This window comes from Mytilus californianus, unplaced genomic scaffold (assembly GCF_021869535.1).
Source record: "Mytilus californianus isolate M0D057914Y unplaced genomic scaffold, xbMytCali1.0.p SCAF_2, whole genome shotgun sequence".
In the NCBI taxonomy this organism is placed as follows: Eukaryota; Metazoa; Mollusca; class Bivalvia; order Mytilida; family Mytilidae; genus Mytilus; species Mytilus californianus.
The window spans coordinates 77,221,767-77,248,007 of NW_026262668.1; the positions used below are offsets into that span (position 1 = coordinate 77,221,767).

Consider the following 26,241-nt stretch of genomic DNA (forward strand, 5'->3'; position numbering starts at 1 on the left):
AACACTACATATCAAACTTAACACAAAGCAACAAGAACTCCATTATAACAAGGGGTTATTGCATGCGTTTTGTGAGGGTAAGCAGATCCTACCCCACATGGGGCAAGATGCACAATTCGTTTCAGGTAGGCGACAATGGTAACCTTTTCTTCCATTCATCTGCCCATATCGTAAACTTGGATATGTAACTCGATTCGAAGCTAAGACATTTTCACAGATGTGGTTAAATTTTCGAGATACGAAGTGAGATTAATTTTTTCACAAATTGGGCAACCCCGAAAGGCCCTACTTGATGCCACCTCAACAAGAGAAAAATCTCTATTTTTTCACAAAGTTAATTAAATTCTCTGGAAATTCAGTTCATTACAAACACTTAATAACTCCAAAGGTTTTACATCTTCATTGTACAGTCTTCTGCCATTCAAAAAAGCACATATGGTTAAGCTCAATCAATTTTCTAAAAATAGCATCATGTCCAATATCAATGCATACAGGATTTTCTTTTCTATTTATAGTTGTGAACTTCACTTTGATGCTAGGTTTCAGTCTCGTTGAAATCTCGTTTGGGAATTATTTCCAAAACATGTGATAAAGTTGGAAAATATCAATGAATATACAAAATATTATAACGAAACTAAACTCTGTGAAAGAATTGTGTACTTAGAATAAATAGTTTTTGAGTAATAAAATTTTCAAATTTTATAACCAATCTGGTGAATGTCATCAGCCAAAATGTTGAGAAAATAGGTGAGGGTACAAAGAAATGATTTTACCAAAAATATTTACATCTCATATCAAATTTTTCTTTTCAAAATTCTTAGAGATGTATTTTTTCAATCGTTTATAACAAAGAAGTTGAAATAACATGCTTTTTGTTCTAAAAAATAAAGAGAAAAATCCCAAATTTACAAAGTTGACAGTATGGTCAATTTGACACGAAAAAGCAACAAAATTTTATAAAACTTTCTAAAATTAACACCAACCTATAGTTTTTTTTTAGTTAAATGTATGCAGATTGGTCCACTTCATCTTTAGTGAAAGTATGAAAAAAAGTTTAACTGTACAATTATGATTTTTGTCATGATAATAGCTCAAAAATGGGTAAAAATTGATGAAAAATGGGAAAATCATAAGAAATAGATTCTTTCAAATGGCTGTAGCACGAAAGAAGTGCACCCCATATGATTTTTTCTTCATCAGTTACTTTCTTACAGTCATATAAACCCAAAAATCAGGTTAAGAAAAAAAGTTTAATTCTAGAAATTTTTGGCTCCTCAGAGGTGTACATCCTTAAAGATATTGACCCATATATGGCACCCGTCGTGTTGCTCAGGATAAGTACAAATCAGTGTTCAAGTCCAATTTGAGAAAAAAAGACGGGAGTCGAGAAGGGGTACAACAATTAGAACATATTCCGTGTTACAGTTAGTGACACAGATATTCCTTAACGGTAAACCAACTCATGAAAGTGTCCGTAAAACTTCCGATGGGATGACTTCAAGGAATAGGAGTCTTTGGTTCAATACCAATGCTATGTATCAAGGATATCGTGATTGGAAACGTTAGCTCTAGAATATCGTAACCACTGGCAGATATATACTCTATATGCAGGTGCTGCTGGAAAGTTGCTACATAGAAAAGGACAGTTCACCATTGGAAGGCTGCATGAAATCATATCTTTTGTCGTAAAGTTGTGTTCGCAACCGACCCTTATTGTCAATTAAGTCTGCAACTGCGTGCCATTTCTCAAAAATGCAAGTAGTGTACCTTGTGTTATATAAAGGTATTTAGGTAAAAAGAAAATCAGAGACAAGCACCTTGTTCTCTGAATCCTGGCTCTGATTATTGATAAAATAGATGTTAATAATCTGGAAATATGTTTCTTTTAGAATAAGTTTGAGGTTCATTCTGTATTTAGCCCTAAACTATGTGTGATTTTGAAATGTCACGCAACTGTAACTGTGTCGATTTGTCTATGATTTATCATTACACAGGCAAATTTTGTTCACGTGAATTTAACGTGAAATATTCACATGAATTTAACGTGAAATATTCACGTGAATTTCACGTGAAAATAGAATTTTTTAAATTAAATTAAAATTTCCATGGAATATATGATACATATAATACAAGGTATTAGAGGTTGACAAAATTTTTGATTTTCGGTTATTTGTTTTTAACTTAGACACCATTTATATTTTTTCACGTGAAATTCACGTGAAATGTTTTACGTGAAATTCACGTGAAAATTTAACGTGAATCACACGTGAAATCACTTCACGTGAAATTAACGTGAAATTATTGTGAAATTCACGTGAGCAAAATTTGGCTGTGTACGCGTCATCACAACAGACATTAATTTTTAATATACTTTTAAAAGGATGATAGATTTTTTTCAATCAATTTCGAGGACCAGATAGTGGCTATTCTCATACCTCCTCTAATATAAAAATAACATTCACCTGAAAACATCCCCAGCCATTCAAAATCAATGTGATGTGAATGCAAACATTTTATTTCAGATTTAAGTTTTCTTATGATAGCATTATGTGCAAGCAAGTAAGCTCATTACAAAAGTAATCATTTAGTTGCGTCTTTTGTGTGTCCATGGGTAATACATTCGTCCCAGTCAGGCCAGAATGTCTGTTTCATCCTTTCACAATAATCACATAAGTTTCTATATTCTGAAAATAAAATTAAGATTTCTTTTAACAAATATTTCAGTAAGTTATAACTGACTGTAATCATGTGTATCAATAGAATGACATTGGGACATCTTCCAAGTTGTATATATGTCAGTAATATTTGTGTATTTTATGAAAATGTAAATTTTCATAATGAAATGGTAAGCATTTTGTATTGTTTTCTAATTTTTCGTTTTCTCCATTTATACCTTTTACAAAGGTAAAAAAGACAAAAATACTTAAAACTGCATTTACTTTAGCTAGTGCTTATAAAGTTCATCTGATTCTCTCGTGTCAAATACTTATATTTTCGCTCTGATTAAAAGATGAGATGAAAGAAAATTTTTTGACCCTAAAATCACAAAATAGTAAGCTTGTTGTGATACATATTTCTCGGATTTGTTCCCAATAAAGGTTATAGAAAAACGCTGTGCGCATGGAAATCTAATCAAAGTTATTTTTCTCTTCTCTGTTCCATATTTTTATTTTCCAGTAATGGGTTTATACCACTGGTGGCGGACTGCTAGTTTCTGAGGGTATCATCACCTCAGTAGTATGTACTGATATGATTTGTAACATACGTATCTTAAAAATCTCCGATGATAAATTTCAAAAGTATCAAATTATTAATGCTACCTCAGGAAAGGTTGACGGCCCAGGTGGATTTGGTAATGTTTTACATGGTTTCCTTTGGTCATATATCTCGTCTGGTATTGAAGTAATTATTGAACATAAGCTTTTGGAGTTTGAGTGGTCCTTGTCAAAGCAAATCAAGAAAAGCGCTTCGGACGCACCTAAATCTTTAAGTGTTATTTTCATTTTTTATCACTGGGCGATACCGCTACTGGTATGCTGTTAGTCCCCGATGGTATCGCCAGCTTAGTAGTCAGTGCTTTGGGACTGACAAAATTTATGGCACATCTTCTTAAGATTCTCCGTGGATAAATTTATAGAAAGTATTACGAAATTAAGGTTCCGGCTCAATCAGACAAAGTTTACTTCAAATGGATTTGGCTTTTCTTTAAAAAAATAAACTCGTTAAAGATAAAAGTGCGCCAGGCTTAAAAATTTTATTTTGGTCATTTAGTTTCTCGCGTATTCTAGAATTGTTATACATCATTGAGTTCATATATATACCTTGCGTTTGAGCGTTCCTGGTAAAGCTTGAAGTACTTTGGATGCACCAAGGTTTTATATAGTTAGTCTTACTATGTATAGCCTTCGACGCACCAAATTCATAAAATCTTATTTTCATTTTCTAGCACTGAATCGATACCGCTGCTGGTTCACTAATGGTATCGTCAGCTCAATGGTCCGTGATTCGGTAATATTGTAATTTTTGAAGTCGTCGTACTTAAAATATATTAACACGTATGTTCTTTATATAAATACATGTATGCATTAAATAATGATAATATCAATCACCTTATAAATTGCATCTTTTCTAGATATTTAATTATTCAATAAATTTCGCATTCGGAAGCCACGCATATAAGGTTAAGCATGACGTTTGAATATATGATACATTTTGTACTTACTTTTGACAGCTGATTCTACTGGACTGCCGAACGATTGCCAGTAAGCATTACCAATAATACCAAATACACTACAGTCTTCCTGACATGGCTTGTCTCCGAGCAGGAATTTTTTATTACCTACAACAAATGATAAAGTAAAGAAAAGAAAGTTACGAGCCCTTTTTATTGTTTGTCCTATCAATACTTATCGACTTTACAATGTAATTTAATGTGACTTTTATACAGCAGACTAATATTAAAACATTTTGTTCCATTTTTTCATTAGTTTGGTAAAATTTCTCCGACACGTGTGAAACTGTTTTTCTTATACAGGCCCTGAATGTGTTCCTGTAAGCATACTTAATATCATTGCATAGTACAATAAACAAAAGACAATATTCAAAACTGTAAGGTTAAAAAGCAAATTTTATCCAGGGACTAATTTCCTTGAGTGACTTTCACAAATGCTGTTAATGATAAAAAAAAAAAAGATTTTTGCACCTATTAAAAAAATAAAGGATTTGGTGAGATTTCAGCAATTTTTATTGTTACACTGTTATATTATTTGGCGGACTGATTACGTAGGACTGATGGAATATAATGCATATCAGGTGAACAATTATGATTCCACAGAGACTCACACGTTACCTAAGAAGTCTGAAAGGGCCTTTAAATCAAGCTCCATAATATGATACACCTCATCTGAACTATGTCGTCCAATACCATGGGCATACGTATTATTCCTCACTTGCCGTCTGACATAATAACCAGCTAATGTTGGAACTTTCATAGCTTTACAAGCTGTCCAAACATTATATACCCATCTATCCAGTGCAAATGCCCTGTTGTGAAAAAAATGTTTATTCAAAAGCCTGGTTGTTTTACGCCTGTCAATCAATGTGCATTGAATCTGAAATAATAACGAATGGGAAAAAGTCCAAACGCTAATGTCATTAGTAATTTAATCACTATTTAGGCTAAACCATAGTTAAACGAACCCTTCAGAAATTGAAACCTATTAAAGTACAAATATTAGCTCATTTAAATATTCCCATATCAAATAATATAAAAAAAAACATATTGGTTACAGAAATTTCACTAAAATAGTCGACAATAACTCTAGTGCATACACTCAAAGCAATATCTAGTAGAAGTTACCAGGTAAATATGTAAACTTCGTACTATCAATGTAATTAGTTACTAGCCATTCTTATGAAACTTACTAAGTAGATTGTAAACTTATTAGGTAGACAGTAAACTTACTAGAAGGACTAGTAAATTACCTAGAAAGACCAGTAATTTTAACTAGAAAGACTAGTAACTTTAGCTAGAAAGACTAGTAATTTTAACTAGAAAGACTAGTAAATTAACAAATATACTAGTTATATTTTCTCCTTTACTAGGTAAGCTAGTTCATCTTCTAGGAATTTCTTTCAGTGTATATATGCAAAATAAGAAACAAGAATTCATTCATTTTTCTTAGTTTGAACGACAGAGCTAAATGAATGAACTCACATCTTATAGATGGCATGTTTCTTATTCTGAAAAAGGTGCACTTTGACGAGCTGTTATATAATATTCATTGAACTGTTTGCAAAATTCAGAATATTAACACAATTTCAAAGAATATTGACTTGCGCCTTGTTATCCTTTTCGTGGGTCTGTATTCCCTTAAATTAGTCTTTTTAAAATTTCCTTTGAATAATTTTACTGGTCCACTATGGTCATGGTTGGAAACTTGTATATTGGGGAAGAAAGCGGCAAATGAATCTCGTAGTTTAGAAAATGTTTAAAAAACGGTGTAGCGATAACTAACAGGAAAAATTTAAATAACCGTTGGTTCCCATCTTCAACGTGAATAAAAGATGATGTTGGGGATACAACAATGAGACATCACATCAACGACTCTAAAATGCGATGGGGACGCTAAAACGCGATGGTCACGCTAAAGTGCGATGGTCTACGCTAAAGTGCGATGGTTTGATACGCTAAAGTACGATGGTCTGTGCTATTAAATGGAACACGCTAAAGTCCGATGCCTCAATACGCTAAAGTGCGTTTTTCCAAGAAAGTGCGTTTGTTCGCTAAAGTATGGACGTTTGCAACGTTAGATAGCATTATGACGCTACAAGTCGTTTATACAAACAGAAATGAACATGCCGGTAAACGAGAATGTTTGTGCAGATGAAGGTTTTTTACTAGACAAGAAAAGAGAAACAAATTATCCCAATCCGGAACATTTGTGGTTGGTGCTAGAAGAGTTTGTATGCGGAGGAGTTAAATCCCAAAAACATCATCCACAGTAACAGAAATGCAAACCTTTAAAAGTTTGATCCTGCTGTGTCTGCAGGGACAAACGTGTTTCTCTCAGGATACTGGAAAAAATACTTCTCAGAAACATAGAAACTGACGATAGTAAGGGGAAGGTGTATACAGTAAAAGAGAGCTTAAACGGCAAAATACACCAAGTGTCAAAGTATTTAATTCGTCCAAATTTAATTTATAAACTCCTTCTATGTTTTTAATCCCATGTCATTTACTTGCGTGAAATGGAAGCCATATTTTAACTTTCTAATTGAATTATTTGATAAAACAATTTTTACAATATATATGGTTCGTCATGTCTGTGAAAGAGAGGGATACTCGACAACAAGACAGGACAGTAACATGACGTATCATAATATGAATGCCAATGAGTCAAGTCTCTATCCAAGGCTAAATGTCATTTATGTAATTAACTAAAGGTTACCGTATAGCTAACCCCGTAGATAGTATTTTATAACGACCAAAGGGTAATACTATCAAAACTATCAGTGTAAAACAATCCAAACGATAAAAATAACGGAATGATTTATATACAAAACAATAAACAAACTAGAGGCTCTCAAGAGCCTGTGTCGCTCACCTGTATTTACTGATGCTTTGGAAATCATGTAAAATAAGGTTAAAATCATAATTAATAGTATTAGATATTAGATATTATAATAATATTTAAGATAATAACAAAAAACTGCAAAATTTTTGTAAAATTACTAACTCAGAGGCAGCAACCCAACAACGGGTTGTCGGATTCGTCTGAAAATTTCAGGGCAGATAAATCATAATCTGATGAACATTTTTGCCACCTGTCAGATTTGCTCTAAATGCTTTAGTTTCAGAGATATAAACCAAAAACTGCATTTTACCCCTATGTTCTATTTTTAACCAAGTCGGCCATGATGGTTGGAAGGCGGGGTCATCGGACAAATTTTTGAAACTAGATACCCTAATAATGATTATGGCCAAGTATGGTTAAATTTGTCTCAGTAGTTTCAGAGAAGAAGATTTTTGTAAAAGATTACAAAAATTTACAAAAAATTGTTAAAAATTGACTATTAAGGGCAATAACTCCTAAAGGGGTCGACTGACAATTTTGGTCATGACAACTTATTTGTAGATCTTACTTTGCTGAACATTATTGCTGTTTACAGTTTATCTCTATCTATAATAATATTCAAGATAATAACCAAAAACTTCAAAATTTCCTTAAAATTACCAATTCAGGGGCAGCAACCCAACAACAGGTTGTCAGATTTGTCTGAAAATATCAGGGCAGATAGATCTTGACCTGATAATCAGTTTTACCCTGTCAGATTTACTCTAAATGCTTTGGTTTCAGAGATATAAGCCAAAATCTACATGTTACCCCTATGTTCTATTTTTAGCCATGGCGGCCATCTTGGTTGGTTAGCGGGGTCATCGGACACATTTTTTAAACTAGATAACCTAATGATGATTGTGGCCAATTTTGTTAAAATTTGGCCCAGTGGTTTCAGAGGAGAAGATTTTTTAAAAAGCTAACGACGACGGACGACGACGACGACGACGACGACGGACGACGACGACGACGACGACGATGACGGACGCCAAGTGATGAGAAAAGCTCACTTGGCCCTTCGGGCCAGGTGAGCTAAAAACAAAGAAGATGTGGTATAATTTTCAACGAAACAACTATCCACCAAAGACCAAATGTCGTTGATGTATGCACCTAATAACATTATTATCTTAAACGTGGAGCTTTGGCTTGCGTCGCATAGCATGCTATATAGGACCACGAAATGACTAGTGTAAAACAATGCAGAAGAGAAAGAAAACGGCATGATTTATAAACAATACAATAGACGAAAAACTAATATGAGCACAACAAAAAACAAAAACCATTGCCTGAACCCCATTCTCGTTACACCATCACACTTTAGCGTGTTCAACCATCGCACTTTAGCGTGTCATACAATCGCACTTTAGCGTGTCATCTGATCGCACTTAAAAACAAACAACCATCGCACTTTAGCGTCTGACACCATCGCATTTTAGCGTAGTCCATCGCACTTTAGCGTGACCATCGCACTTTAGAGTACCATCGCACTTTAGAGTCCTACATATCTATAGTTCAATTATACAGTCTTCAACAATAGACAGTTGTCTCTACAATCTTTTAAGCTAAAAATCCCCCTTTTTCTCCGTGTTGAAGGCCTGACTGTGACTTTGAGATGAAGACAGCAATAAATGCGCTGTTCCTTTGCTTTTTGTGTTTTTGCTGTGCATGTACTGATTTTGTGTCATGGACGGTTATCCCATATCCTTTGTTTTTCTATTTTTTTATATAATGAAAGACAACCACTAACCAGGTTCCTGATTTGAAACAAATACATGAAAAGTTGCCAGATTCACCTTTTTTTAAATTTCTTTACTCCCTCTTTTATTCTCGATTATTGAATTAACAAAACGTAGCTCGAAAAATGTATAATAAAAATCTTATCAGAAAAAGCATTTAAATCTATAAATTATTGGGTCTTTGTGAAGTTCAAATGCAATCAAATGCGATAAAAAGCAATAAATTCGCTGTTCCTTTGCTTTTTGTGTGTTTTTGCTGCACATGTACTGTTTTTGTGTCATGGACGGTTATCCCATATCCTTTGTTTTTCTATTTTTTTGATATAAGAAAGACAAGCACTGACCAGGTTCCTGATTTTAAACAAGTGCATGAAAAGTTGCTAGATTCATCTTTTTTAAATTTCTTAACTCCCTCTTTTATTCTCGATTATTGAATTAACAAAAGGTATCTTGAAAAATGTATAATAAAAGTCTTATCAGAAAAAGCATTTAAATCTATAAATTATTGGGTCTTTGTGAAGTTCAAATGCGTTCAAATGCGAGAAAAAGTAAAATAACAAAAATACAGAACTCCAAGGAAAATTCATAATGGAAAGTCCCATATCAAATGGCAAAATCAAAAGCTCAAACACATCAAACGAATTGAAAACAACTGTCATATTCCTGACTTGGTACATGCATTTCCTTGTGTAGAAAAGCTAGACTCAAGCTAGCAGCCACTCGCTAGCAGCCACTCCGCTAGCAGCCAGTTTTCAGATATGTCTATAAACCCAAAAGTTGCATAAGATTCAAACTTAATAAAACGTTTTTATTTTATATAACCACAACAATATCTGTTTTAACTTGAATTTAGTAGTCGAAAACATAATTCAATGAATTTTAAAATTTCATTTCCTGATCAATATTTTTAAAAACAATATTATGTTCTTTCAACATTGTGCTGCACGCTTTAAAACTTCAACTGTCAACACTGACTAAATGAAATTATTTAAATATGGCCAAATTTTCTTGTTTCATGGTATCGACTTTTCCATCAGAAAAAATTTGTTCGATATTGTGTGAAATAGCTTTCCATATTCTCGGCATCCTGTAAAATAGTTCCTAAAAGTAACAATATTTCTACGCTACAAGAATTCAAAGTTGCGTTCGTACTTTAATACTTTCATGTCAGCCAAATCTGTTTTAGCGAATCATTCTCTTTCTATAACAATGGGTTTCGCTTAGTTTTGATGATACGCAGGATTTATTTTCAGTAATCAAAGTTTGGTGTGCAGGAACATTACTAATTAGCTATATTACCAATTTATAAAAAAATCCGTGCTATACCCCACCTGGATATTTTAGTCAAGCATGCCTAAGGGTCCCAACTTTCATTTGCACCTAGTGTGGAAAAAAGTATTACCGTAGGAAAATGTTTATTAACTTTGAAAGTTAGGGTAGGGTAGGGTGTCGGACCCGAACTTTGGACCAATTTTTTAAAAAATCCGTGCTATAATTTTAGCACATAATATTGGTTTTAAAATATTGAACAGGAAATGAAATTTCAAAATTCATTGAATTATGTTTTCGACTGCTAAATTAAAGTTAAAACATGTATTGTTGTGGTTATATAAAACAAAAACGTTTTAGTAAGTTTGAATCTTATGCAACTTTTGGGTTTATAGACATATCTGAAAACTGGCTGCTAGCGGAGTGGCTGCTAGCGAGTGGCTGCTAGCTTGAGTCTAGCTGTAGAAAATTGTGGATTAAATTACAGTACAGCAACACATCTGCCTAAGAGGGACAGTTTGTCCCGATCGGAATACCAATCACTTACATCCAAAGTTATATATAATACTAAAGGAACCAATTTTGCGTTTCCAGGAAAACCCGTGGCTTAAACTGAATGAGATATAGATTACACTGTACAGGTGATTCTCGTGTTTTTGAACACAATCTAACAAATAATGCTTAAACCGACATTGTTACTCTAAAATAATGGAACAATGCAAAAATTCAGACAGCCCAAGAACAAATAGGGAATAATGTTATTTCTTAGGCGGGAAATACTGTAAGAATAGGGCAAGTATTTCGGATTTTTTTGCAATTCAATTTCGATAAACAAACTAAATTAATAGGAAAATGACGTCGTACACAAAAGAGAATCATCTAAAAAATTAATAAACCGTAACTATGTGTTTAAGGATACACCACTTCGTCCTTGCTTGCGTGGCTTACTATCTAGTATATATATATTATACATATTATCTATCTAACAACCATTACTCTAATGAGTGTGTGTCTGCATGACGTCATAGATACGAAAAGCACACAAAACTGCCAAGCTGTTGACAAACTATGAAGTCATTCTGTTCAGTGCTTAAACAATTTTGACGAAATGTTTATTTAACATATTGAAAAATTAAAAGTGTCGGCAAACAGAAAGTTGGTATCTGCCAGATACGACTTATCATTGACAACCTGCTAATAAAATATTTAGTAAATCTGTTTAGTACTACCTGTAAACAGTGTGACGACAATCTTTGTTGGACTAATGGACAAATGAACGGATGGATGGACGAACGAATAAACGAATAGACGGACGGACAAGGTGGTTGCAATTGACACACACTCCTAGAGATGGGGTATAAATAACGGATATTTATAAGGAGTTAAAATAGGGAAATTTGTTTGATAAAAAAATTGGGGTAGCGTCGTTTTCGTATTTAAAGTATACAGATATGTAACTGTGGCTTTATTGTTAAATAAGAGTGCCAACGCAAACGGGAGATGACTCTTGCAAAAGCTCTTAATATGATGTTTTTTAAATATTAATAGACTAGTCTGCTCTTTGGTCGGGTTTTAACTATTAATAGACTATTCTACTCTTTGGTCGGGTTGTTGTCTCTTTGACACATTCCCCATTTCCATTCTCAATTTTATTAATATATTAATACTGAGCATTGCTTTTTAATGCATGCTACGGTATTCTGAAATTCATCTCACAAAACGTGAATATGTTCTAAAGAATTGATATACCAGTAAGTGTTTTCTTCTAACATTTTCTGGAAAGCTCTTGCTGTTCCCCTTTCCATTACTGTAAAGTCTCTGTCTAGATCGATTCCTCGTTTATCATTTAAATATTCTATACAAAGCTGAGAATCTGATATGCACTTTCCATTGTATTCAATCCATGGATATTTTCCTTTTTTGCTAGAAGCGGAACCGTGTTCATTCTAAAAACCAACATATGTTGTGAAGTATTGTTTATAAAGTAAAACTTTAGTGTAGTGTCAAATAATGTTTACAAAGCTTTAGTGTAGTGTTATGAACTATTTTTTATCAAAGCTTTAGTGTAATGTTGTGAAATATTGTTTACAGTAAAGTTTTAGTGTAGAGTTGGGAAATTCTGTTAATAAAGTAAAGCTTAAGTGTAGCGTCGGGAAATATTGTTTATAAAGTAAAGCTTTAGTGTAGTGTTGGGAAATATTGTTTTAGTGTAGTGTTTGGAAATATTGTTTCAGTGTAGTGTTGGGAAATATTGTTTTATTGTAGTATTGGGAAATATTGTTTTAGTGTAGTGTTGGGAAATGTTGTTTTAGTGTAGTGTTGGGAAATATTGCTTTAGTGTAGTGTTGGGAAATGTTGTTTTAGTGTAGTGTTGGGAAATGTTGTTTTTAGTGTAGTGTTGGGAAATATTGCTTACATCTTTGTTATTCAATTTTTCAGGTTTATCTCAATCCCTCTCCAAACAATCACTGCCTTGATAGTTTGGTAATATCGATAGATTGGAAGAAAAATCCTTATTTTTATTCCTTTATTATGAACTTTTGTTAATTTTTATAAATAAGTGAGATTATTTGTATTTACCCTAATATATATCTCAAGTAAAGATTCTCTAAATGACCATGATAATATTTCATACAAATCAAAATTGTATATAAAATGAAAAGGTCCATTTCGGGTTCTGGATTGTATGTTTGTTTAACTACTATTTTCACTCATTTAGATAATCTATATTTCTAAAGTAAGCAACAACAAAAAATTACGATGTAGGGTCGAATATTAAAAAAAAAACTATCAAAAAGATATAAATATCTGATTTAAAAGCACGAGAGATGGATATCAAGTACTTAATAAATGAAATTACGGATGCGAGGCCAAAATAGGACTTCTACTTCAGATCAATTATAAATGTAGTGAAAAACAACTTGCATAATGTTTTTCTTTTTTATTTCAAAATGACAATGAAGGACAAAACTTGATCCTGATATCGAAAGAGTGCTTATTTAAAAAAAAAATATTTATAAAACTTTTGCTTATCTAACTTCAGACTTATTTCAAGATAATTGGCTCAATACCTACTTCATAAGGAATTTTTGCCATTCGCAGGTACGTTTCTAATTTAATACCATATGGTGTCAAACTGGGTGCATATGGTCCTCGTCCAAGATGATGAACTATTACTGTATCTGGTGGATGATCCTTCCTAGAATTGAGGAAAAAACATTGAATGTAACAGGATAGAGGGTATTTTCTTTCGTTTCTTATGTTTTTTTTGTTGTTTTTTTTATAGCGATAAGACAACACAGGTAAACAAATAATGCTTATACCTCAGTTCAGCATAAACAAACGTGTAATTTTATTAAAAAGCTTACCCAATGAGAGAAAAAAAATCTTCTCTTAAGAATATTTTGATTATTAAAAAAGATTAGATTTCATTTTATTCAGTGGTCAATGTAAATAGATAGCATTGTAAAATTTAAATAAAAGGGATTACGTAAAAGACTATAATAAAAAAAAAAAAACATTGATTTTACAGATAAAAATACGTCTCCATGGTGCTGAAGTTCACTTGGTTTGCGTGTTCATTTATAGTTATATAAAAAATAAAAAATAATATTCAGAAATGGAAACATACCATGATCAATATAGTACTTTATAAAGTCTTAATTCCTCAATAAGAAAATTTAAACATTTCTGTTTTAACCAAATAAACATCCTTAAATGTATGTAACGCAGATTTTGGAATTGTTTATGGATTCAATACTTTGTTTAAAAATCCGATACTGTGGTCGTTGTTCAAATATAGAGGTTTGTAAACACGACCAGGCCCATTTCATTTTCACTTCAGTTCCAAAAACGTCGAACAAATCAATGCTTGAGAGTACATTAAAAATGCAGTTGCAATCTATTCAATGTTTTTTTTAATTCTAGTTTTCAATCCTAATGTTATTGATATCACCTGGTAGGACACTATATTAGTCATATTCAGACGATTTACTTCGTCATTTTAAAACCGTCCAGGAAAGGGTATCAACAATTTACATTTTATTTCCTAACGTTGAATAGAGAACTTTTAATAAATACGTTTGTTTGTTTACTACGTATGCGTGCAAGTATCCCCCTTTTTGAACAAGTACAAGATTAAACCCTAATGCACAAGTCAAGAAATAATTATATAATAAATAAAACACCAGAAAAACGATTATCAGTCATACTGAACACTTTTCGTTGTCCTCTAACGTGTTGAACCCGTTTTTGTTTTAATTTCTTTGATACCACAACCTTCGCCATATTTTTGAAGGTATATTCTCTTGAAAGATAAATTCAAGTATACGAGGAGGCCCGTATTTAGCCAACAATTCTCTAATTGTTAAAAGAAACTGTAACGATTGTCGAAATTCAGACATTTGTCTTTTTAGCTATATTGTACATTTGATATTCGCAAGGCAATTAACTGTAAAGAAATGCATGATAGCTACTTTCTATGTAGATCAGCTTCAATTGGTGATCCTCCAATCATAGGTTGTATAGCAGCTATAGCTGTCCATTGATGTATGGATAAGAGACGAATAAGAAGAAAAAGGATTGTTAACCATCTTTTGTTGACTTCTGACGAATAAAAAATCATCCTGTTTTAATGTACTTTAAATTTTCCAACTGCTACGAGACATTTACGAAAACTAATCGATACTGACGCTAACACCTATGCCCAGGACGATAGGTAACCTTTTTGAGACGGGTCATCTCATGTGTACATTGACCACAGGTATTTATATTATTTTTTGTTGTTGTCTACATATGTCATGTTTCCCGCTATAGATGGCGTTACACATTCCAGTTTCTGCATTAAGTTCCAATAATTTACAACACCAACAGGCTCCGTTTTTTTTCTTTGCAAATTAAAATATGAAGATCGGTCAATTCTCAGCTACTAAACAGACCCAATAAATGAACTAAATTAATCATTGTAAATACTGTATAGATCTTTTTATTTTAAATCGCTTAGTTATGACAATAGTTTGAATTGCAGAAGATGTAGACTTTCATAATAAGCTATCTATAATACTAAATTATGAGACAACTTTATTTTCACAAAATTTCGGTACAACAAATTGCCTTCGTTAGATTGGTCAGTGTCAATCTTTTGTTTTTCAAAATGCATCAAGGTTCATCATAACCTTCTGGCTAATATTGCCGTATTTACACCACACGTTTTACTCTAAGTACAGACAAACCTGTGCACCTGGAAAAGTTTTAAGGCATAGCAGAAACTAGATAATTAAATTTTTAAAGCATTTTATGTTTCAGAAAATTGGGAACTTTTCTGAATTGTGCTATTCATTTCTTTTTTTATTCCTGCAGAAGGTGCCAAAATAAACTAAGTTGGGAAAGAGGTTTGAGAAGCTCCCTCATAAAATAAATGTTGTGAGTATTATTGATTTAAATGGACAATAGATGAACAATATACATCTGCAAACAATAGGTGATTTAAACTGTGTAACTGAGTGGACCGTATCAAATGAAAAGTAAAATAACAAAAATACCGAACTCCGAGGAAAATTCAAAACGGAAAGTCCCTTATCAAATGGCAAAATCAAAACACATCAAACCTGTCATATTCCTGACTTGGTACAGGCATTTTCTTATGTAGAAAATGGTGGATTCAACCTAGTTTTATAACTAGCTAAACATCTCACTTGTATGACAGTCGCATAAAATTCCATTATATTGACAACAATGCGTGAACAAAACAAACAGACATAATAGGTAAAAATGTCAAAAATAGGGGTACAGCAGTCAACATTGTGTTATAATCTTAATCGCTATAAAACAAACAAATATGTCAACAAAGAAAAACAAAAAGGCATATAGACAAAGCACATTAGCAAAAACGAAAGACAAGAATACAAAAATTTTACCATAGCACAATAACACAATGACGGGATGTATAAGTACCAAGCCACGTCCAATGGATATTACCAAATATAGACTAAACAGTATGAGTAATACTTTACAAAGACAAATAAAAGAACACAATAACACGTAATTAAGATGATAAACAACGTCAGTACCTAAAATCTATACTTCAAGACCATCGTGTATTATTTGTGAAGTTGATACGGAATATTTATCAACAAGGTCTTGGTATCTTCCGATGAACTTTTTTAGAAAAATGACGAGACGTTCTTTGACATAACCCTAGTTCATCAACTTTCTGCTCAGACACTGGTGACGTTTTACAAAGTCTGAGTAGCAGCTGCAAGCTTTTGAATACCGAATGAGTTGGGAAATGTATATCCCATATGCAGGTTTAGTTGGTATATTGCTACTAAGGTGGGGGAAATTGATAGTTTCAAAATTAAATCGTCTCGTTTGTCATAGATTCTGGTACTGAGATGACCGCTTATGTCAAATTTGAGGTATAAGTCTAAAAATGAGACAGAGGAAACCGTGTTTGTTGTTTCTTTAATTTCTAGTTCTGGAATATATATTAATGGAACCCAATCAGAAAAGTTTGGATTGTCAATGGAAAGAACATCATCAATATATCTGAATGTGAAATTAAATGATCTGGCTTCTTTGATCTTCTTGTTTTTGACAAGTGTCTGAAGGAACTCCGACTCATATGAAAATAAGAAGAGGTCGACAAGGAGAGGCGCACAGTTCGTTCCAATAGGAATGCCGACAATTTGTTGAAAAAGTCTACCTCCAAATTCAACAAATATATAAGAAACTCCAGCATACTAATCACTTGTTCCTCTGTGTAGCATGTTTTACCTTTTTGTTCACTTTTAACAAAATATGCCGTATGGTATCCCAAAGTAATATATGTATAGTGTATGCTGTCATTTTTATGTTGAAAATCATTGTGGATGATTTTTCTTTTAGACGATTTTTCAATTTCACATAGGGAATTTTTTAGAATCCACATTAGGTTAATACCACTACGCGAGTAAACATTTTCACAGTATTTCTGCAGACCCTCTTTCACTGCGGAAAGAATTTTTGTCAATCTAATGGACAATCCCTTCGTCGAACATGCAGATGAGCCGGCAATGTACCGTTGTTTGTACGGCATTTTGTGAAACTCATGTGTTTTTTTAAATTTTTCTATCTTCTACAGACTGGAAAAAAATACACATCATAATCCAGGTAAGTTTTTAATTTTCTGAGACATTAACTACATATTATAACTGATATATCTAGGTTCTGTCATGCCTTAAAACTTTCCTAGATGCATCAGTTTGTTTGTACTCATAGTACATTTTGTGGTGTAAACACGGCCATATTTTTCAATTCCTTTTGATGAAACTTAATAACAACAGTTTCTTCGTTTATGTACATTAATGCATACATGTACCAAGTATGTCCCGTATTGAGTTAAGTATTACAGATAAAAATACTAAATTAAGTCGATACTGGAGTTCCAACTGTAAATTAAAAAGCGCAAGTGACTTGTTGGAGAAATTGTAGATGTTTGTTCTGTTGATGCCATCAACTGATAAAGGGTATACGAGTGCTATCATTGATCATCATTATTATAAATAACTATTATTATATATATCTTGACATTTTACTATAGCGACGAAGAACATATCTGTAAACATGAATTGAACTTACTTAGGAGCTTTGCAACAACAAAACATCCTGTTTCAATATTTAAAATGTTTCAACTGGTATTACACTACCATACACTTATTTCGACCACTGTAAAGATTCATGTACCTGCACAGCGGAATGGAAACAAATGTACACAGAAGCTTTACAAAATTTAATTTAGATAAATTTAAATGTAACAATGATATAGCTATAATTAAGATTTAAAATGTAGATAGAGTAGTGCAGAACAGGTAAATAAGATCTACCAGAAATATAAATACACTTAGTCTAGACAAATATGCGCGTGTGAAGTCTATGTATCCAAGAAAAAACACTCTTTCATGTATGAATGGAAAGTTAAAGAAAGCCATATAAAGAACGCATATGCTAGTTTCTCAGTAAACTAAAACGGCATAATAATACTTGGGGAAAAATTCAGACAGCAAAGGAATTAAGTAAAAAGTTAAAACGGAAATCTATAAACATATATTTTTGAGAACGCTGTTCTAGATGTACAAATTGTGCTGGTCTTTGGAATACTGTTAAATCTTTCTTTACCTAAAAAGTACATCTTTGGATTAAATAAAATCTATGAAGAAGAAAAATAACTAGTGATTCCAAAATACCGATATTTTAATCATTGTTTTGTTTGTTTGCTACTGTTGCTGACGAAATAGGAAATGGTGTGGTATATAATTCATAAAACCACCACAGCATAAATGCCATATATGAAGTAATCGCTGGTCAATGGTTACAAAATTGAATTCCAAAAGGTGACATAAGAAAAGGAAAAAAAATATGATACAAAAAAGCAACAGGAGCAGATGGTATACCGACAAAAAAGTAAAGTCAAGTAGATCTGTAATTGCACCTCAGCTGATCAGTCTAATAAGTTTGACTGTAGAAACTCATAATCTTAATTAATCTAAATGAGACTTAAATTCGAATCTTACTCAAACTCTACCTCAAAAAGGGACTCAAATTTAATGTTGTAACTAGAACTCTAATTTTAAATGTGACTCAAACTCGAAGTCCAACTCGAAACTCAATGCTAACTAAAACTTTAATTCTAATAATGACTTGAATTCGAAATCGAGGACTAACTCAAAGTTTAACTCAAACAGTAACCCGAACTCTAATTCGATGGATGGCCACACTCTCCAAGGCACATACAACATGGAAATCTATCTAAAAATAGAACAGGTTTTTCCGAATTGGTCACGTGATTTTACCTAATCAAGTAATGGAATAACCACATCAAAGAATGACAGGACCACATCACATAATGAAACAAACACATCATGTAGTGTAAAATCGTCAAATTTTGAAACATCATTACGTAATGTTAAAACCATATAAAGAATAGGCAAATCATCATTACAAAATAACAAAACCACATCATGTAATGAAACAACTACATAACGTTAAGTCACATTCACATCAAGTAATGTTAAATCCACATTGATTAATGACACAACCACATTAAATAATGGTGAAACCACATCGAGTAATGACAAAACCATATTGAGTAATGACAAAACTATATCAAGTCAGGAACATATATAGTTAGATATACTGTTCCCAGATCAAGTCAATACGAAACCATATCGTGTAATATCGAAATATCATTAAGTAATGACTATTCCATATTGAGTTATATCAAAACATCATTACGTAATGTCAAAACCATATTAAGTAAAGACAAAATATCATCAAGTAATTATAAAACAACATAAAGTAATATCAGAGTTCCACATAAGACAGCTGTGGCGTTCCATAGCTTTCAGTTGTTTACCTCATGATATAAAAATGGATAAATTATTAGCATATGGTGCTACCCCATATTCAGTTTCTTTTCATTTATATCATATATCTCCGACAGAAAACAACACATTAAAGTAAACGGTGTTCCATGTAACGGGGCTGCCATCCAAAAGGGTGTATGGACATCAAGGCTATATATTGTGATCCCTTTTGTTTAGTGTCTTCATAAACGTTATTTCCTTTTTTTGTCGGTAGAGCAATTAATTATGCCGACGACAATACCCTGTCTTTCAGCGTCCTGATTATGATTGTCTAGTTTTATTTTATATCAGTATTGATTAGATTCAGTTGAAAATTTACAATTTCATCTTTTATAGACTTTCTTACTGCTGTAATGTGCTTTTAGTGTAAACTTTTTGTTTCCTCGAGATTTGCTGTTTTATTATTATTAATTTGCATGGCGTATGCTTAAATGCTTCCTTTATTTGTCACTGTATATGCTTAATAGTAGGTGAAGCCAGAGATAGTGTTTGAAATATTTGTCAAAATGCCAAATCCAATTAAAACTTTTCTTTTTTACTTAGAGGTTCAGGTGGCATACGATATTCAGAGGATAAAACTGCTGTACACGATGGCAAAATCATTTGTATAGAATTGGTAATTGATAACGCTGACGATAATCTGCTACACACGGAAGCAAAAACAATTGTTTTAATGATAATCAGGAACACAGATCATATTGTATCTGCAGTCTGATTACACTGCATTGAAACAGTAGTCCCGGGTATTTGTTTACACATAATCTGATTGAAAGTAAAAGTTAAACAACCAAATTAAATGTGTGTAATGCGCTTTTAAAGATTTGGCTCCATCGAAAACGCTTAGTTATGAAAATAGTTTGAATTACCACAGATGTAGACTTTCATTATAAGCTATCTATAATCTAAATTAGGAGACAACGTCCATTGTTTGCGTCCATGAATATCTTTACCTATGTGGTTATGCAATTATTCTAAAGGTTAGTGTAATTGTTTGTCATTAATTTGAGATGTCACTTTACATAAAAGAAGATTCTCGGCATTTTCGACTATTTTCCTTTTATGCATATATATAAAAAAGTCTAAAAGATGTTTGAAACGATACTCATACATAATTATATCCGAACAAGATGAAACGGCATCGTTTTCACAAATATTTCGGTATAATAACAAATGGCCTTCGTTAAAGTGTTCAATGTCAATATTTTTTAAAAAGGCAATAATGAAATACAGGTTCTTCGTGTGTGTTTAAAGAGCTCAGTCATACAAGTTTTTGTGTATGTTCACTTGTAATCCTACCTATTGACGTCTTGCAATTTTTAACTACATCTTTATGCATACCAAGTATGTCAATTATTGATATTAGGATTACAGATAAAAATGCAAAATCGATAATTAAATTTTGAATGTTTCGAAATACCAAGGAATTGTATATTTAAATTCCTTGGAAATACCAAGGAATTGTATATTTAAATTCCTTGGAAATACTAAGGAATTGTATATTTAAATTCCTTGGAAATACTAAGGATTTTCTACACCAGGAATAGTTTACCTTATATTTGCTGTATTTAGCAAAACCTTTCGAAATTTTGGGTTCTCAATACGTTTTAACTTTGTACTTGGCCCTTTGAATCTTTTTTTTTATTCGAGCGTCACTGATGGGTCTTTTGTAGAGGAAACGCGCGTCTGGCGTACAAAATGTTAAGCCTGGTATCTAGAATGAGTTTATTGTTTACCTTAAGATATTCAAATGGATAAATTATTAGCATATGGTGTTTCCATACAATCAGTTTATTTTAGTTTAAATCGTATATCTCAAGGGCTGTAATCAAAAAGGGTGTATTTAAACCAAGGCTATATATTTAGGGCCCTTTTGTTTAGTGTCATCATAAACGTTATTTCCTATGTTTTCTGTAGAGGGCCTTGTATAATTATGCCGACGACAAATCCCTGTCTTTCAGCAGTCCTGATTATGACAGTCTATCTACATTACTAGCCGACTTTCAATTGCTGACTGAGTAGTTAAAAAAATAAGAGGCAGACAAATCCTGATAAATATCTTGGCTGTAAGTGAATTAACCTTCCAGAAAATCCGTCAATTAAAATTCAGCAAAATATTTCGTCGTTTGAATAAATGTCAAGTTTCTTGGAGTTTATATTGATTACCATTATAATTTGATGCACATTTAAGTATAACATAACCAATTAAAGAGCTGAGCTCACCAATGTTCTGACATGCGTTTGCTCCTTTTACTTGTTACAACAAAAAATATAGTTTTACTTTATATCAGTACTGATCGCATTCAGTTGAAAATTTGTAATTTCATCTTATATAGACTTTCTTACTGCTTATATGTGCTTTAAGTGTCAGCTTTTTGTTTACTAGAGTTGGCTGTTTTATAATTATTAATTTGCAAGAAATATGCTTAAATGCTTCTTTTGTTTGTCAATGCAGATATTTTTATATATAAGGTGAAGCTAGAGTTTATGTTTGAAATATTTCAAAATGTCGAATCCAAATAAAATTTTACTTTAAATTACGTACTTCGAGGGAAATATGATATTCAGGTGGCATACGATATTCAGAGTATAAAACTGTTGTACATGATGGCAAAAAATTAATTTTATTGAAATGGAAATCGGAAACGCAGACAATAATCTGCTACACACGAAAGCAAAAACAATTGTTTTAATGACAAAAAGGAACACAGATCATATTGTATCTGACGTGTGATTACACTGCATATAAATAGAAGTTCCGGGTACTAGTATTTGTTTTTGCATAAACTGATTGTTGATAAAAGTTAAACAACCAAATTAAATGTGTGTAATGCGTTTTTAAAGATTTGACTCCATCGAAAACACTAAGTTATGACAAAAGTTTGAATTACCACAGATGTAGACTTTCATAATATGCTTTATATATTCCTAAATTAGGAGACAACGTTCATTGTTTGCATGCATGAATATCAAACCCGTAGGAGCGCTATGAGATTATTGTTAAGGACAGTGTAATTGTTTGTGATTAATTTGAGATGTAACTTTACATTAAAAAAGATTTTCGGCATTTTCGACTTATACTTTTCTTTAATACATATAAAAAGTCAAAAAGATTTCGGTACAACAAATGGCCTTCGTTAGAGCGGTCAGTGTCCATTTTTTTTTAAATGCAATAATGAAATACAGGTTTTTCGTGTGTGTTAAGGTTTATCATAAACTTTTGGCAAATATGGCCGTATTTACAAACAAATTTCACTCTGAGTACAGACAAACATATGCACCTGGAAAAGTTTTAAAGCATGGCTGGACCTAGATAAATAATATTTAAATGCATTTTAAGTTTCAGAATATCAAAAACTTAACTGGATTTTGCTATTATTTTTTTTTTCATTCCTGCATAAGGTGCCAAAATAAACTTAGTTGGAAAAGAGGTTTGATTGATTGATTGATTTGTGTTAAACGCCACTTTCAGCTCTATTGCGCGATTTCGTGGCGGTCAGTTTATATTGGTGGAGGAAGCCGGAGTGCATGGAGAGAACCACCGAACTTCGGTAGGTGGAGGAAGCCGGTGTGCCTGGAGAGAACCACAGAACTTCGGTAGGAAAACTAAAAATCCTAGTCAATTAAGATTGGAGTCGAACGCACCTGCCACGTGCCGGATTCGAACTCACAGCATTAGTGTTGACAGGCTAGTGATACAGTAGTTCGATTAGAGAATTACAATAACTGTCGGACTCGGGAGTAGAATACGAGTAAGACTATAAACCAGACATGTAAGCTATAGGGGTGATCTCAAAATAATGTGTAAGCTAATTAATTTTACCGTGCTCAATCTTTGCGTGGTTATCGGAAAAAAAACATTTATCAAATTTACTGCATTTTTCTTCCAGTTTTACTGAAGAGCCTTTTCGTTTACGCTCCTTAACAGATATGTTCAGAATTGTAATACTTTCACAACAAGCATTCTGAGAGTATTGCATGGCAATACATAGTCCCCTACCGGGTAAAAATTCATTATACTGGAACAAAATGCTAACTTGTTCTATAACTTGTCATGGTGTAAACAAAAAGAAAATATCAAGTCAATATCTTCAAGCATGACTAAAACAGTGTGGAAACCTGATTATATGAGTGAATTTTTCAAGTCCAAGGACCATAACTCTGCACAAAATTATCAGACCGAAACAAAAATTTGAACTTGATCTGTAACTTAAAGTGTGCACCACATTTTTTATGTTTTTCGAATAGAAAGAAAAAATATTACAGTCATTTCTTATAATTTAATTCTAAATTCCATTTTAAATCGGAGTAAACCATGAAAAAACGTTGATGACGTCACGGTCACATGACAAAATTATGTCTATGAGCTGATAAACAAAACAACGTCAGCCAATCAGAAGACGCGTTACATCCAAAATTAAATTATAATCAAATATAATTAATAGTTCCAAATATTTTTTTCTTTCATTTGTCACAAACTAATATAGATTTGTAACTTATCTATAAAGTGTAACAACTTTTATCTATACACAATGTAATGTAATGAAAATAGATTATTATCTTTCACTTCATAATTTTTTTTTTATGTATATAGCATTCAGAAAATTAATTTATACAAAATAAAAAACACTTCAAACAATTAACCAAAGAATGTCTTTAAAAAAATTAGTTATATCTCTTTGTACAGAAATATGGTTTAGCATACAAAATGTAGTACTCTAACATTAGATATGGACCATGATAACTCTGGACTAAATCCGCTGATTATCGTCAGACCGAAACAAAATTCGAACTTGATTTATAAATTGTCATGATAAAACTATATACCAAATATCAAATCAATATCTTCAAGAATGAAGAAAAAAAGTGTGGACAGCTGATTTGCCGGACTGACGGATGGACAGACGGACGGACGGACTGACAACGGTATACCATAATACGTCCCGTAAACGAGCGTATAAAATGGAATCGAGATGACGTCATCAATAGATCTCCTATGTTCTAATTTGTCTTATTATGACTCGTAGTCGGACTCGGGTCGGAGTCGATACGCTTACTGTAAATCTCTATTTAGACCACTCGGTCACCGAGGCCCTGGTGAGAGGTTTGAGAATCTACCATATAGATTGCATTCATACCAAGATAGTAGTAGACAATAAGAATCACATACGGCTCGTGAAATGTGGTTTTCTTGAACAGTAAAACGATGCACGGCAAGACAACCTTCTTCCAAGAATTGGCACTAACTTGTAATTGGATTTTCCTCCAAACTGTGTTTTTTAGGTGATAAGATTTATGGGAACCGTCCACCAATTGTTACGCCATATAGGAGACAGCAAATAAGACAAAACTGCATGGGAAAAAAAAGACAATGCAAAAAAACTAAATAGAAGAATTTTAGAATGCCAAGTTTATGTCGAACACGCCATCAGACGTTTAAAAACATTTAGAGTTGTCGGAACTTTATGGAGACATCCAAGACACGAATCAATCAAATTGTTGAATTGTGTGTTGGACTTGTGGACAGATAAACTAAGTTATTTGACTATTAAACATATTCTTCTCATATCCTTTAATGTATATATTTCGACTTGTGGCCGTAAAATATGTCATTCCAATTCTTGACCCTTACATATATTTTTTTTTAGTTTTGTTTTGCACTCCTAAATCAAACAAATACTAATGAATGCATGAAGATCTACGAAAGTCCAATGCACGTCTTAAAATTTGGAGTCGACGTTAACCGTTCGATTACTATTGATCACTATTGTATCAAACACAAAGATAAACTACACTACGCCGGGATGATACCTTTCAATGCAATTGCATATTGAGAGAAAGTCCACACTTAATTGTGTTTAACCGTTCAGCGCAGTATTTAAATCCCATCCTAACACGTCTTTTACTATATATCTTGATATTCTACTATGGCGATGAAGAACATACATGTTAACATCAATTGAACTTACTTCGGAGCTTTGTTTTTCATTTTTTTCCATGCGATGTAAAGCAAGGCTGACGAAATCAGGAACGTTCCAGTTGCTTTTGACCAAAACAATACTTCAACGCTCTCCATTTTTGTGTCTAACACTATTGATCGTCAATTTGTGTACACAATTTTGCAGTAGAGTGTGTATTTAAATGTTTGAATAGCCTATTTATACTAAGGTAAATTAAAATGAATAGTGTATATGCGAACAAATTTAAACAGGTTGTGGAAGATCCTCATAAATGGCTACTATCCCCATTTATGGATATTAATTTACAGTGATAAAAAATCGCTAGGCTCAAGCTAGCAGCCACTCCGCTAGCAGCCAGTTTTCAGGTATGTCTATAAACCCAAAAGTTGCATAAGACTCAAAAAAAATGTTTTTTTTATACTATATATGACGCTTTTTCAAATTAACAATCGAAGGCACTATGCATTCATATAAATGGCAACATTTTTCCATTTAAGACCATAGTTCAAATGAAAACTAAATACAAAGATATTGGCCTCCAAAAATTCTACTTTTTGAAGGCTGTTAACTTTTATCCTGATGATATATCAGTCATGGTGTTTTTATGCAAAATGTTTTCCTTAACCCGAAAGATTGCGCCATGACAGAAAACATCTGTAAATCCAAAGTTTATATTTTTATCACTGAAAATTGATATCCGTTTTGGGGTATAATACCCATGAATGAGGATAGTATCCATTTATGAGGATCCTCCCCAACC

At 32.6% G+C, this 26,241-nt stretch overlaps 1 protein-coding gene across 3 annotated transcripts; it reads right to left on the reverse strand.

Moving 5' to 3' along the window:
* Positions 1 to 2,494: 2,494 nt before the first annotated feature.
* On the reverse strand, positions 2,495 to 25,782 carry LOC127728257 (failed axon connections homolog). 3 transcript variants are annotated; one of them, XM_052235541.1, is made up of 6 exons: positions 25,491 to 25,778; positions 13,199 to 13,322; positions 11,873 to 12,069; positions 4,850 to 5,043; positions 4,223 to 4,339; positions 2,495 to 2,684 (listed from the first exon to the last, which is right to left on the reverse strand). In XM_052235541.1, exons 1-6 carry the CDS (start codon positions 25,595 to 25,597, stop codon positions 2,581 to 2,583), a joined length of 843 nt encoding a protein of 280 aa, XP_052091501.1. In that variant the 5' UTR covers positions 25,598 to 25,778; the 3' UTR covers positions 2,495 to 2,580. The 3 variants fall into 3 exon arrangements, with proteins under 3 accessions (XP_052091501.1, XP_052091502.1, XP_052091503.1); XM_052235542.1 differs by lacking the exon at positions 25,491 to 25,778 and adding an exon at positions 17,741 to 17,882; XM_052235543.1 differs by lacking the exon at positions 2,495 to 2,684 and having other exon boundaries at positions 4,843 to 5,043; positions 25,491 to 25,782.
* Positions 25,783 to 26,241: the final 459 nt, after the last annotated feature.

Coding starts and splice junctions, on each gene's coding strand:
- LOC127728257 (XM_052235541.1), bottom strand. CDS start 25,597: ATGGAGAGCGTTGAAGTATTGTTTTGGTCAAAAGCAACTGGAACGTTC. Junction 12,070..13,198: donor TGGCAAAAATTCCTTATGAA/GTAGGTATTGAG, acceptor GTTGGTTTTTAG/AATGAACACGGTTCCGCTTC. Junction 2,685..4,222: donor AGTAGAATCAGCTGTCAAAA/GTAAGTACAAAA, acceptor TTTTATTTTCAG/AATATAGAAACTTATGTGAT.